Here is a 15,954-nt window from a genome sequence, read left to right as displayed (position 1 = left end):
CAAACGTACAAAAAAGTGCCAAAATGTGAGCAAATGTGAGCAATTTTTATATCTCACTTCATCATCATCAGCTCCATCATTATAGACATCATCAACAATTTTGTCATTCTCTGCAAAATCTTTCTGGAAAGGATCATCAATGACTTCTGTATTGGTAGCTGTGAATAGCGGATTATCATGTGTTGTTTCTGTAGTGCTGACTTGTATTGATTGAACTGTTTCGACATTCATATCAACAGCCTCAGGATCTGCTTCTGTTTCTGAGTCAGACTCAGCTTTGTGCTTTGTATATAGAATAAACAAAATAATTGCTGCAGTAATTCCAAGGACAATGACAACAATTAATGGCCAAAGTGCATATTTTCCGAATGGCTTTTCAAAGAATCCTAATTCAACATTTTTAGTTGAATCTTCAACAACAGCAACTTCATACATTATATATGTCGTAGAATAAGTATAATATAATGATCCATTTTCATCATATGTATGTGTGATTGTATATGTTGCTAAAAGCGTCATAGTTGTTGATCCTGTGTAACCTGTTGGGAGTCTTGATGGAATTGGGAAATATGCTGCTGGTGTTCTTGGTGGCGTCCTTTCTTCTTTTCCTCCTGTATTGCCTCCTGGATTTGGTGTTGGCTTAGTTCCATCATCTCCACCATCTCCATCATCTCCTCCATCATCATTGCCATGATCATCATCTTCACAATCGACGTTATAAAGAAATTCATACTCTTTCGAAGTAGAATTTTTCTCGTCATTAACTTGGAAAAAGATCCTATTCAAGCCGCATTGATATCTATCAATCTTAGTTTGAGTCTTAAAATTGAAACAGAAAGGTTTTTCGGTTGATGGACATGTATGAATTATATCATAATTTCTTGTGCCATCAGTTATTTTAGCACTGATATCAATATAGCCATTCCTCATATATTCTGGTTGCAATATACTCATAACTTTCATCAGTGGATTTAAGTTGATAACATTGTATCCATCTCGATAAATAACTGTTTCATCATTTTCAGCAGATGCTTCGACTTCAAATTTTTGATTTCTAACATTCATTGGAATATCAATGAATATTTCAAATGGTTCTGACTTGAAGTTTTCTTGAACGGTATAATTTCCAACTAAATATTTAGACTCTAACAAAGATCTTGAATAACTTGTTGAAGTATATGAGTACTTAACACTGACAACTGTACCCGGAGAATAATCAAGAACATATCCAACAACATGTGCTCTATCACCATATTTGAGATCATAATTCTTAAGTCCTAATGTGATTGCTTTATTTCTCTTTGATGTGAAATAATATTTGTATTCGGATGATGTTCCACCAACTTCATCACGTGCCTGCAAAACTAAGATGTAATTTCCATCTTCATTTGGAACATCAATAAAGAATTTTGCATTCATTGTAGTGGAATCTAAATACTTATATGTCAAATATCTGAATGGTTCTATACGATTGAGTCTGTAATATATAGAAACATTTCTTGCGTATCTTCCATCAATTTCAAATGTACACGGGACTTCAATAACATCTGACCAACGACAAAGTTGACTATCAATAATTCCGTAATATTTGAAACTTGACATTATTGGTGTAGAAATTGTTGCATTCATATAAAATAAGTGAGTATATATATTCGATTTCAAACCATATTCATCTTGTGCAAATATTGAGATATGATAATTTCCTGTTTGATAACCTGAAGGTATTTGAACTTGTCCTCTGTAATCACGAGTAGCACCATTATAAATAGGTTCTTCTTCTACTATCTTCATTCGTTTTGGATTCTCACCACCAAATTGATAATAGACAAATGCAATTGTATCATCCCAAACATTGAAATCGAAGTCAATATGATCATTAAGATAGTATGTATCACGTAATGTTGGTGGATTTGAGTAAACTTCTATCTTCGGCGGATTAGAAACATACAACTTTCCAGCTGCTACTTGGCCGTCAAAGATCCAGATTCCCCATTCAACCATTTTAACTCTATCTGTATTTCTGTATGAAATGTTGAATAGTTCTGATCTATAATTTTCTTGAATTTCAACTCTTGATGCCAAATATTTTGTACCATCAAACATAGCAAATATTTCTATAATAGTTCCAACTGGATAATCTCCAACATATCCCTGCAATTTATATTCTTCTCCTATCGCAATTCCTGTTTCAGGTTCTTTGACGAATTTCAATACAGGTGAGAATTTAACATTAAACTTATAAGTAAATGTTCTGGATTCTGCTCCATTACTATTAATTGCTGCAAGTGTAATTGTATGTAAGCCATTTTCGAATATTGGTTGCATTTTAACATTAAAATAATGAGTTTTAGTATCTGATATGAAAGATGTAGCTTTTCTCCATTCGTTCTCGTTATCAAATTTGTAGCATATATAAACGCGAAGATTATATTGTTTTTCTGTTACTCTTACATCAAAATCCATTTCATCAGAATATCTTAAACTATAAATTTGAACAACTACATTCCATTTATTATAAACACCGAATTCAGGTGCAATTTGATTTGCTACATATGCTAATGAAATAGAATTTATATTCGAAGTCATTCCTAATTCATCTTTTGCATAAACAACAATATTATAAAAATTATCATTATCTTCATTGAGAATAATTGTATTACTAACTTTTTGATAGATACCATAGCTTCGAATATTTGATATGAAAGGAATATCTATAGTTTCATTGATTCTATAAAATACCGTGACATTGCTATTGTCAAATACTCCTAAACTAATTGTAATATATGCAGGTCTATAATAAATAGATTTGACTGGTTGAAGTAAATCAATTTCGGGAGGAATATTGACACGAATATATCTCTGGTAGTAATTGGTTACTCGAGTTCCACCTACATTCTTACCATAAATAAATAAGTTATGATCATAGAAATCATCTGGTAAAATTATTTCAAGTTCAAAAATAGATGAGTTCATATTACTGTTGATATGAACATCAGCTGCAAATGTTTCATTTTCATTATCAAAATTATAATAAACTTTGAGTGTTGTTTCAGGAATATGATCATATGCAATTATATTGAGCTTGATTCTTTCATTTTGACCATATGATTCCTTGATTTTTGTTAATATATCAAAGTTAGGATCTCTCTTCATTTGAAATTCATGTTCAATTGGAGCTGATGTAGCGTTTGTTTGGTCTTTTGCCATTATATATATGTTATGATATCCATTCGTTTGAGGAACACGAATATAGTTGATAAACCTTTGTTCTCCAGAAAGACCTTCAAATGTTCTCAGTGTTTCCCAAACTGTATTATCAAATTTGTAGTACAATGTAACTGTATCACCTTCATCAATATCTTGAATTGTTCCATTTATTTGTAAGTTCTCTGAGAAGTGGTACAATTCTTTTGTCAATTTATCAATATGTAAAATCGGAGCATGTCTATTTAAGATTTCAAATTCTTTCTTCATTTTGACTGATTCAGATCCGAATTGGTCAATTAACTGGATTGCTAGAGAATGTGTTCCAATTTCCAATTCATCAGGAATAAATATATCTGTTTCCAGATGATAAGGTGTTGAATGATTTGTATTCAACCATTCTGTATTCCTGCAGATATTCAATGTATCCTCATCATAACAAAAGTAAATTCGGCTTTTCGTATCATCTGTAACATTTAATTCAAGATGCATATATTCACCATATGAATAGTCATGCTTGAAATTAATCCAATCATTCAATATTATTGGGCGATTAGTAATGATTGTATGCGATCCTCCATAATAAAACAAATATGTTGTTGATGCAGCATACGAAGGTAATGTAATATTATATCGGACATGTTCTGTTCTACATGATTCATTAAAAATCAAAACATTTGTTAGTTGATAGATGTATGATCCCCAGTAATCAAGTTGATATTGTTGCTGAATTTCAGAACCTGGTGGAGATCCAACAAAATATCCTGAGAAATTGACAACAGTTCCAGGGAGATAAGACTTTTGGATTGGTTCATCGAGCACAAACTTGATAATTGCATCAACTCTAAAGCTCATTACAATAACTTTTGCTTCTGCACCCGTACTATCAACTGCTTTTATAGAAACATTTTGATTATATAGAGTACTATTGATAATTAGTGTTGCAATAAAATTATGGTCAACTCCATTAGATTTTTCTTTAAATATTTCTTCATAATCATTATTATTTAACCTTGCGTATACAATTATATCATCATCAACATCAGCATCTTTAACTGTGATATTTATTAGAAGATCATTACCAATAGAGAATTTATTATCTTCATAATAAATTAGTTTAGCGCTAATTTCAGGTGCCCTTCTATTGTCAATTGTAAATGACTGTCTAACTGTTGTAAAAATATTTTTGTAATCCCATCCTTTTTCATACATTCTAATTTCTATGAAATTTTCACCAAATGGCAGGTTGCTTAATGGTAAATCAATTGTAAAAGTAATATTTCCGTCGTCATATGTTCCAAAAAGATATTTATAAACTGTCCAATCCTTATATTTGTATTCAAAGCCAACACGGATACCTGAATGATATGTTATTTTAATGGGAAGGAATGAACCTTGTGAATATATTTGGTCAAGTGGTTCCCATGAAATTATATAAGGCTCTCTGTAAACCCAGATTTTGTCTTCTTTGTATGTAATCGATTGTTTAATATTATGGGGATATACCCTTAGCGTAAATTTGTGAAACTTATCTTCCATTGGAATATCAAGCCCAAATATAAAATGATTGATATAATCATCTTTGGCGACAATTAATTCTGTTGCTTCTACATATGGTTCTTCATTAAATTGATACCAAACGCTCATAATAGTTCCAGGTATTACATCTGTTATATTACCTGAAACATTAACCTTTTCACCTCCATCATATGGCCTAGGCCTTGGTTCTAAAGTAAAGCTTATTTCCGGAGTTCTATCAATATGAAAATAAGTCCACCATGAATTTGATGCTCCAGTATTATCAACAATCTTAATTGTGAGTACTTGAAAACCTAATTCATATTTAGGTGGATTGAAAATAATTACTTTTTCGACCCATTCTCCATCTGAAACGAATTCCCATATAAGTTCTTCTCCGCTTATTTTGATCTAGTAATAATGTGGATCTTTTTTGTCTAACTTCTACATAATCAAAATATTCATTAGATTTTGTACCTTTTGAATCTTGTGCATAAAACTTTAAGTGGTGCATTGCATTTTTCATTGGGAAATAATATTTATATTCAAACGTATGATTCATTCTTTGAGATACATAGCTATTAATCAATATTGGATTTTGATCATCTTCTATAAAATACAAATCAACTGTTTCATTTAAATCATAATCTAATATGTCGAATTTGAACTCCAAAAACTTTTCATAGAATCCACGAGTATAATGTTTGATTTCTTTGAGAGATCTTAATATTGGAGCTTTATTACCTGAATACATGACATCCATTTCTATATGTTGGAAATATGGCCCATTAATCCAGAATCTAATTTTATGATATTGACCAGCAGTATAAAGATAGTTATACTCAAATTCATAAATAAAACTCTTGGTACTGTTATTTGGAACCCATGACTCGCCTATTTGTATGTCATGTCCTGATTCATCAAAAATACCAACTCGATAGTTGATCAGAGAAGGTATAAATTTCATGTGAAAAATTGTGAAATTCACTTTAATTTTTTCAAATAGGGAATATGAATCTTTTAATGGTTTTATTGATACTACCTCTGGTTTGTAATAAATGAATGCAGAATTTGAGAAAGATAACTCGGTAGATCCATCAGAAACCTTGATTGTATATTGATACTCACCTTGCTCAATAAATTCAGTAAAGAAAATCGGAATATTATAATAACTAGACATGTTTTCTGGGAAAGTATATAATAGTTCGTCTGATATCTCAAAATTACTTTGTTTTGCATATTTGTCCTTAAGATTCACTGAAAAATGCAGATTGTTTCCAGGAATGAGACCTTCAACTAGACACGAGAATGAAATTTCGCCTCTATATGTATATTTGTATTTATTTTCCGGGCATTGGAATTTTGGTGATGGTGTTGGCTCAGGTACAGGTGTTGGTTCAGGTACAGGTGTTTCAGTTGGAAATGGTGTTTGAGTTGGCCATGGTGATGGTTCCGGAATCGGAGTTTCTGTTGGCCATGGTGATGGCTCTGGATTTTCTTCATCTTCGCTTACAGTAATTGTAACATATAGAGGAAATACTTCGGAGGAAATACCTTCATTATTGACTGCCCACAAATAAAGTGTGTTATTTCCATCTGACTTTATTGATTCAATTTCTATTAAGTTATAATACATATTGTACTCGGATGCGTCATATTCAAAAAGCATAAATGAATCTCTTTCATTCCATCTTCCATAAACTGTAAAATTGCTATAATCAGGTGACAAAACTTGCAATATTACTGGTAGTTTTCGAGGATATTCTATTGATTCAACTTCATCTAACTCGGCTTCAATTGTAGGAACATTACCTGGATTTGTTATATTGATTGGAAGAACAAACTCATTTGAATTTAAACCTCGCGGTGTTGATAACCTGATAGATAGATTATGAACTCCATATTCAATTCTTGTTAATAAGTATTTATTGGTAAAGATTTCTTTGTTGTTCTCATATTCTTCTTCTGACATCCCAGAAGCTATTAATAATGATTTTGATGTGGTTTTGATAGGGATATATCGATTGTCCGGGGAATCATTTGTTGAACCTAAATCTGAAAGATATTCATATTTTGTATCATCAAATTTATAATATATTTTTGTATATTCACTTGTCTTAACATTCATGTCGATTATAAATAATGTAACATCAGGAATTGGCTCAAGGGTACAATTAATTATTTCTGGTTTACCATGAATCTCTATTTCAGCACATGTGGTGTATATATTTTCCGTTGATTTGAATATTGTTGCCATAAAACAAATATTTTCAATATTCTGAGCTAATTCGGAGTATTCGTAGTTTTCAGTTCTTTCACTTTCTGGTATTGTAATTTCAATTCTTCTAATGGTTATTTTTTCTGCAGTTGTTCTTGGACACCAATAACTTCCTTCCTGATCAATATATTCGTAATTTTCAAGAGAATTTAGATTTCTAACATCATGTAATTTCTTAGATGAATATCGAATCTCATATCTTATCAACTCAAGTGTCAATTTTTCACCAGGTACTCCTTCAACAAAATATGTAACATTAATATAATCACCCTTTAATATTATAAAGGGCATATACTCTGTTATTGATTTTGTTAGAAGTGTTACTGATGGACCCTTAAATTTAATTTCTAATTTTTTTACAATTGAAACTAATTCATGCTGATTCTCACAATAAAAGTTGTATTTTGTAAAATTCCCAACTAATTCAGGATTCATTTCAAAAGATTGTTCAAAAGAATAATTGAGATCACCTCCAATTTCGTTAGTTATTGATCCAAGCAAAATATAATCTTCATTAAGAATAGTTTCATCATCATTATTATAATTACCTACAGAATATTTTTGGTAATAAATTAATATTGTATCACCTATCATTGTATTTTGAATTTTGACATAATTTTGGATTGTCTTAGAAGTTCTCACATCAACATCTGAATAACCTATTGTCAAGTATGGAATTGTTATTTGATCAGTAATATTTACTGACACTGTTATAAAGGCATATAGTGATAAATCGTGAAATGCATAAATTGTCAATTTATTTAGACCCATAGAAAACTTTGATATTGGCTTTTTATAGACATATAAATCTGGACCATAAAAATATGAACTTTCTGATGTATCAAATCCATTGTTATCAATGTATGCATGAACATTTATCTCGAAATTGACATCAAAATTAATATGGACTTTGATTGCCACATCCCTATATGATGAATAGTTGCCTTTGACATCAAATGTAACCAACCCAGAATTTATGGGTTTGTCTGAATAATAAATAAATCCTGGTTCTGAATAATCAGTAATTGATGTACAAACATATATTATAATTCGTGGATTTATAGAATATCTATCTTCTGGCTTGCTTATATTCAAATATACTGTCTCATCATGGTCATTTTGATCATAAAATACACTCAGTAATAATTTCCTGGTTGTATCTTTAGAAAATACATAGTAATTCACATTTTTTGCGGTTGGAGTTATAGTTACAGGAACCATCATACCTTCATAAACTAAAGGATTTTCAATTTTTAATTTTGGCAGAGGACTAAGGTTTGTATCATCCATTATTCTAAACTTTTTAACCATTTTTTCAAACGGTTTTATATACATTGCATACCAGCCAAAAATTTGTTTTCCATAATAAAGTCTTCCACTTACATCATCATCATTTGAAAAAGAATTTTCATTTCCTTCAAGTGAATAAATATTGACAGGATCAGTTTCTGACAATATAAGCATGATGTTTGTTTGACGATCTGGACCAAGGTATTTAAATCCGTTACGATAACCAAGTTGATAAACTCTATCATCATATCTATATATAAATCCTTGGAAATATATGTAAAAATCCATTGTACGAGTTTCTGTGAAGTTATTTTCAATAACGTAAGTAATTTCAAGCTCATTTTCATTATTTGAAGTAATTTTATGAGTAACCGAGATTCCTTTATGAAAGAAATCGCAATTATTTGATTGATTATAGTACATTTTTTCTTTTCCAATTTTAATCATCGTAAAAAATCCATCATTATGTAATATTGAAGCATTATCCATGAATATATTGTATAAACTTAACTGATTTTCTGGTCTTGACCATGTTAAAATATGAGAAAAAGCTAAGTTTAATAAGATAACAAACATTTTATCAATTTGAGAGGAATTTTACGTTTATAGAAATCATTGAACGTATTATCGTAAAACTAATTAAGAATAATACAATGAAGTTGACTTGTTTTTAATTATTGAATTTTAGTAATTTTTCAAAATTCAATTTTTCAAAGCAAAGTTATTTTGAAAGTTTTATTTCTCATATTTAAAGTACTTCAACTTTTCGAATACATTTTCCTATTTATGCAATTCTTTTCCATGGAATTTTATTTTATATGAATTTTTGACGGTTTATTTCAAAAATGTTTTTTATATTGGATAAAAAATTATTATCTGTTACATTTCATCTTATGATTAATAATATTGAGATTCATATTTACCTCAACGTTGTTGTTTGCCTTTATGTGTGGAAATAACACTGCAAGATGCAACATCATTAATGTATTTCGAATGATAATATCTCAATCGAATAAAATTTGAGAGATCATAAGTGGTCGGCCTGGGCCTTAAAATATCTGTGAAAATAAAAATAGCAGTTTGCTATGATTGATCATGTCATATGAGTTATTTCCATCATTATATTAAGTATTGTACAGTTAGATCTAGTAAATTATTGCATTTTTTAGAAATCAAATTAAAAAGACCAAAGATTTGTTGGCTTAAGATAACCAACTCAAAAGAATGAAGTGTGAAAAACCATAACATAGCAAATTTAAATTAATTTATGAAAATTTGTTTTTGAATTATATCTAGTACCTAAACACACCAAAAACAAGTGATGCAGATAAAGACAAGACTTATTCCAAAAATGATTACCAAATTTGAATTTTTAGTTCTGGGAATCTTTCGTTTTCAAAACCATATGTTAAAAAACACCAAACAAAACAAGGTTCTCAGCCGTATTTTAAACTCAAAGGTCTTTTCCAATTGCTCAATTTTAATATTTGGTGCGTGTAAATTATTGAATTAAATTTAATTTTTGATATCAAGACGGAAATATTTTTGTAAATAAATTCCTATAGTCGTTTATTTAAATCATGCCTCGTCCCAATGATAAAATAGATGAGGATGATTCCGATACAACTATTTTGTGTGTTTTTCTACGACGTAAAAAGTCATTTCTTGACTCATTAGAAAAGATTCTAACTTCTACAGGAAATGACAGATTTATCATTCAAATGTTCGAAGATCCGAATTCAGCTATGTATGTTCCAGATAGAGTATGCGAATTAATTGAAAGATATTTAACAAATGAACGTGAATTGCACATTAACGAACTTTACCAAAGAATCAGAACTTACGAAGCTTGCTTTGGACCTAAAAAAGCTAAGAAAATCGAATCTATTGGCACTAAAATTCTCGAACAAATGGAAGTCAAGAACTTAAATCCACCAGTTAACCAAGATGAAATCAAAAGATTGCGTAAAAACTTATACATTTTAAATTCAGATTCGGATACAACTGCTATACCTACCGATAGGCTAAACGAGTTAAAAGAGCAAATTGATTCTTTAAAAATTTTCATTAACGATTCGAAAGCTTCAGTTCATACATTTCATGAAGATATAATACGAAAACTATACCAAACTAAACATTCTTTATCAATTTCGGTTGAATCTTTTCTTCAAGAATCCAATGGAAAAGCTTCAAATGCAATTGCTGGGTATAAATCAATGGAAAAGAAGTTTAAATCAGAAAATTCTAAACTACAAGCAAGGTATCAAAGCGAAATCGATCAACACGTTCAAAATGAAATGAAATACGAAAAAGAAATTTTGAAAATGAGACAGAAGTATGAAATACTTACCCAACAGAGTAACACGCAACAAAAAGAAATAGAAACGTATAAAAATAAGATAATGCAATTACAAAATTCAAATGAAAGCAAAAATCAAATTATTAACGAAAAATCTCAACTCGAGAAAGAAATTTCGCAATTGAAAATTGATATTAAAGCAAAAGATACTCAAATACAAAAGATGCTCGAATCTCAATCGAATAAAAACGAATTAGATAATTCATTACAATCTGCATTGGCAAAATCTCGTTTACTTAATACAAAAAGAGCAGAACAAGTACATAAACTAAAGGAAGCTCTTAAAAGCTTAAGCATGGAATACGAAAACGTTTCTCACGAATTATCTTTAGCAAGAGCAGATTCCGAACTAACAGATGTAAAACTGAACAGAGTTGCTCAATTCGAGAATGAAAAACAGAAGTTTTTAAACAGAATTACAGAATTAGAAACAGAAAAAGATTCATTAGAAAGAAAAGTCAATGAATTTACAAACGAGTCAATTATCTTGAAAGAAGATAACGAAAGGATGAGAAAGATGATGAAGAATTCAAGTTTGGAAAATCTTAAAACAGGAAATTTGATTAATGTAATTGACCAATTGAATTCTAAAATAAATGAGAATGAAGCTAAAATAGCATCCCAACAAAATGATATTGACAACCTTAAGACACAAAATGATACTCTTAAACTTAAATATCAAATTCAAGAACAGAAAAATAAAGAAAGCAATGAAACAATTGATAAACTAAAGAAAGAATTAAATGATGTCAATAATGAAATTACTGAAAACCAAAAATCAATTAGTCAATTAAATTCAAATTCAAGAAAATACGATATTCAAGTCAATGACTTGAAATCTAAGCTTGTTGAAAGCGAGAATAAGTGTAAGGAACTTGATAATGCTCTCAAAGAGAAAGAATTCACAAAAACAGAAACAGATAAAGAATTAGAAAAACTAAAAGACGAGAACGCTCAACTCAAGACGAAGAACAAGATACTCCAAGATGATATTGAAAGTGTTAAAGATGATTTGAACCAAAAGAACTCAGTTTTGAAGGACTTTTTGACAGCAGATGAATCTCAAAAATCCCAAAACTCGAAATTAATGAATGAATATGTTCTTTTACAAAGAACTGCAGGAACAATCAATGCGCAGTTAAGATCTGCACAAAGAGACTTGAAATCCAAGGACCAAGAACTCGAAATTGCCGCAAAAAAGGTTGAAAATCTGAAAGAAAGATTGAAATCAAAGGATGATTTAACGAAACAATTAAAAGTTAATTTGGATGAAACATCAAAACGTTTGAATTCTTTGATTACTCAACAAACTGAGATGCAACAAATGGTTGAAGAAATGAAAGAAGAAAACAATTTATTAAGAGACAAAATAGGCCAAGCAAATACAAATTGTGCAGCTTTACAGGACCAATTAACTCAAGAATCGCTTGAGAAGGACAAAATGAAGAAAAATATCAGAGAAATGAAAGAAAAACAGATGTCAGATTATGCCAAATTTGAGAAGAAAATTGAAAATCTTCAAAACGAAAACACCCAACTTAACAGGAAGAAATCAGAAGATCAGAACACAATAGAGAAACTCCAGTATACAATATCAAAACTAGAAAAAGATAACCAACAGAAAGATGATGAATTACAATTCGAAAAAGAAAAATTCCAACGAGAAATGAAACGAAAAGATGATTTGATAGATTTCGAACGCGAAAAAAGTGACAAATCATTTTCAAGATCACAAGAATTATTAGATATTGAGAAAGCAAGAATGACACAAGAATCATCAAGATTGTTACAAGCTAAAGACAGTCAAATCGCTGCATTGACAAAGCGATTAAGTGATGAAGAGAAACACAATCAAGATTTGGAAGAAGTCATCAGAGATGGAGCAAATATAGTTCAGTTACAACTAACAGAAGTAATTGACAAAAACAATGCTTTGAAGAAAGATAAACAGAAACTATTAAATGAGTTAACAAAAGCAAATACATTGGTTGAAGCCATTGGAGCAATCATGAATACAAAAGAAAAAGAGAAATTACCAATTGTCATTGATGAAGCGAAAAGAAAGTCAAATCAAAATGATGAAGTCAAGAAACTCTTTGGATTCACAGACAATTCAGATCTCGTTGATGATATGAGAGATGTTAAGAAGGCATTAAAAGTTTTGACAGAAAGAAATACAAATCTTTTAAGTCTTTTCCCTAATGCTAATGATACAAATCTTGTTGACGCAGTTAAAATCCATAAAAAAGCTGTTGATGATGTTTCTAAATTGTTCCCAAGTCCTTCTGTTGATGACTTGGCCAATGTTGTTTCTGATGTTGTTTCGAAAGTAAACACTGCAACAAAAATTTTAGGTGTCACAAAAAGTGATGATTTAGGATTAACATTGAAACAATTAATTAAACAAAGCAAGGATTTGCAGAAGACAAATGACAAGCTTCTTGAAGTTGCTGGTTGCAAGAATATTGATGAATATAACACTGCTATAAAGAAATACAAAGCGAATAATGAAGTTTTAAGAAAGTTGTTGCCAGGATCAAAAGATCCAATGGGCGAAATGGCATCAATTAAAGGAAAATATGATAAAATATCTGCTATTCTTGGAGGTGATGAAAATGCAGAAGATAATGCAATGATGTTCAATATAATCAAACCAAGAATTGATGAAATCCAAAAGATATTAGGAGGACCATCAGACAGATTGATCTTCAGAGCTAAAGAACTCGCAGAAGCAGAACCATACAAGAAGAAATTTGTGGACATTGCAAGCAAACTTGGTGGCGAACAGAATGTCAAGAAAGCTGTTGATGAATTGATTGAATTAAAGGAGATGACAGATCAATTAACAGGAGGAAACATCAAGGCAATTGATAAACTCAGAAATTACATTACTGAGCACAGGAAACTTGAAGAACAACATTCACAGATTTTAGATATTGTTTATGATCCATATGGTGATAACATTTCTAAGGCAGTTGAGAATCTCAAAAGCGACTTGAAGAGTGCAGCAGAGTTATTTGAAAAACTTATGGCTGTTTTAAGTGGTTCAGAGAAACCTCTATTCAAGTTCAAATTCCCATTAGATCCTGCTGTTCGAGACAATTTGATTGTTCTTATTGGACAATTCAAAGTTGAAACAGAAGAAACTACGAGAAGAATCAACTCAATCTTAGGTGAAGCTCGAAAAGATGGTTATGTCGGAACAAACATCATCGAAGCAGTCGAATTCATTTCTCATGCAAGAATGGACGAAGCTCGAGATGAAGCAACGAAATCATTCCAAGCCGAAGTATCCTCATTGCGAGAAAACTACGAAGTTATTGTTAAGAAATCCGATGATGAAACCAAACGATATATCAAGAAAATCGAAGATATTTCAGCTACATTAGATGAACAGAAGACAAAAAGTATCGAACATGAAAAAGAAGTCTTATTGAAGGTTGAGAAAGCAAACAAAGCAGCACGCACTGCTACAAGTAACTTGGATAAAGAAAAGAGAATCAAAGAAGAACTTATTCGAATTATCAGTGATAAACCATTCGATATTGAATTCTTGAGAGCTAATTTATCTGCATCTGAATTCAAAATCATTCAAACCACTTCAAAAAGTGGATTCACAAACTAACTTTTATTGATTAATTTCATTTTGTTATAAAATATGTTTGTTTTAAAATTTTATTCTTAAGAAAATTCTGATAAACTCAGGAGAAACAGATCCTTCATCAATTTCGAACCGTTCTAAATTCTGTTTTACATCAGATGTTATAGGTTCTTGTAGAAAATTAAAAAGTGACTAAAAATCGAATAACGTGACGTTTTTATTCCTATAATAACAAAAATCAAGTAAAATTATGTAAAATTAATTTTTTTATAATGATATTTTGAAGATATAGACCATGTCCGTAATGAAAATAGTATTTGGTTAGTAAAGGAAATAGATAGCATTGGTAAGACTATTGACTAAATAGTTAGTTCGGGAAAAATTAGAATTGCAATTTGAGCTAAGTTCGACTTGGAATTAAGGATGCAGAATACACTACATCTCAAAAAATATAAATCCTTCGACAAAAATATTAAATGATTCAATTTCACAAATGAAATTTCTAAAAATCATCAACAATACCACCATTTTATTAGTCTAATATATAAAAACTAAAATGTAGTGGTTTATTTGCTTTTCATTGTTATCAGCGAATTTATACCTTATTATGTAATTTTCCAAATTGACTTCCTTACTCATATTAAAGATATATAGTATACATTATATACCACGGCGTTTTTTTCAGACATTGGTCATCAATGAATTGAAATAAACAGAACAAATAACGGTTTGTTATATTAGCATAAAAGGATCATTGTCATTTAAAAAATAAATTGATTATTTATCATATTATGAGAAAAATTGAATGGTGTGAAACGGCTTTCAAGTTGGCTCATAATATGAAATTCATGAATCAGATTGTGAGCGGAGCAAAATTTATCTCGCAAATTTTGTAAAGAGAAATTGCGATCAAGTTTTTGAATCAACTCATTCAATTAATTATATGAACTAAAATATTAAATTGTTTCGAGCATTAATAATTAATCATATATTCATATTTCAACAGGCATTCCAACATGAATCATTTGGTATAAATATATATTCAACAAAGGAAATCAATAAACAAAGCATTCTGCAATTTCAACAAAGTTTTTCGAAATATTACGATACAGCCGATTATACTGAGAAAACTAAGAACGAAACTATATCAGAAAAAGGAAATTATTACATTCATCATGTATTATTTTCATTCCATCAACAAAATGGTGCAATTAACCTTAGTAATACAAATAATAGTATAATCAACAAAACATTACTTGAAACATGCACATTTTATAACAATAGCTCTACATATTATAGTGGATCACTCTATATCTCTGGATATGAATGTGTTTTAGTACATAATTGTTTTTTAAATTCGTATTCCGCTAAATTAGGATGTGCATATTACATTGGATCTTTTAGTTACAATGCCACCAAAAGTTATGCATTTGAATGTTCAGTTTCACAATGTAGTGGTTCTGCAGCTCCATTTTATCATTCTTATCGAGATATCCAAATAAGTAACATGAATACATCTTATCACAAAAAAATTACAACGCATCCTGCATATGTAATTGAATTATCAAAAGAAACAAAAATTATTAATTTCACAACAGCTTCAAATACATCCTCAGATGCAGGAGTAGTAGTAAACAATGGCGATAACCTTGTAATTACAAGATGTAATTATTTAAATAATGAATATAAAGGATATGATGAAAA

General features: G+C 29.9%; 2 protein-coding genes across 2 annotated transcripts, besides 1 other annotated feature; one reads left to right on the top strand and one right to left on the bottom strand.

Annotated features, from left to right (window-relative positions):
- Positions 1-55: part of a mobile genetic element that runs on past the window's edge.
- Positions 56-5,047: 4,992 nt separating this feature from the next.
- On the bottom strand, positions 5,048-8,779 carry TVAGG3_0735630 (uncharacterized protein; the record flags this gene model as incomplete). The annotated part of the gene is made up of 1 exon (XM_001305473.1): positions 5,048-8,779. One exon carries the CDS (start codon positions 8,777-8,779, stop codon positions 5,048-5,050), a length of 3,732 nt encoding a protein of 1,243 aa, XP_001305474.1.
- Positions 8,780-9,857: 1,078 nt separating this feature from the next.
- Positions 9,858-14,463, top strand: TVAGG3_0735620 (ankyrin repeat and LEM domain-containing protein 1 family; the record flags this gene model as incomplete). Its single annotated transcript, XM_001305472.1, has 1 exon — positions 9,871-14,274. The coding sequence occupies one exon, from the start codon at positions 9,871-9,873 to the stop codon at positions 14,272-14,274; it is 4,404 nt and encodes a 1,467-aa protein (XP_001305473.1).
- Positions 14,464-15,954: the final 1,491 nt, after the last annotated feature.

This window comes from Trichomonas vaginalis, chromosome III (assembly GCF_026262505.1).
Source record: "Trichomonas vaginalis G3 chromosome III, whole genome shotgun sequence".
Classification (NCBI taxonomy): Eukaryota; Parabasalia; order Trichomonadida; family Trichomonadidae; genus Trichomonas; species Trichomonas vaginalis.
This window is presented reverse-complemented; position numbering and strand designations above follow the sequence as displayed.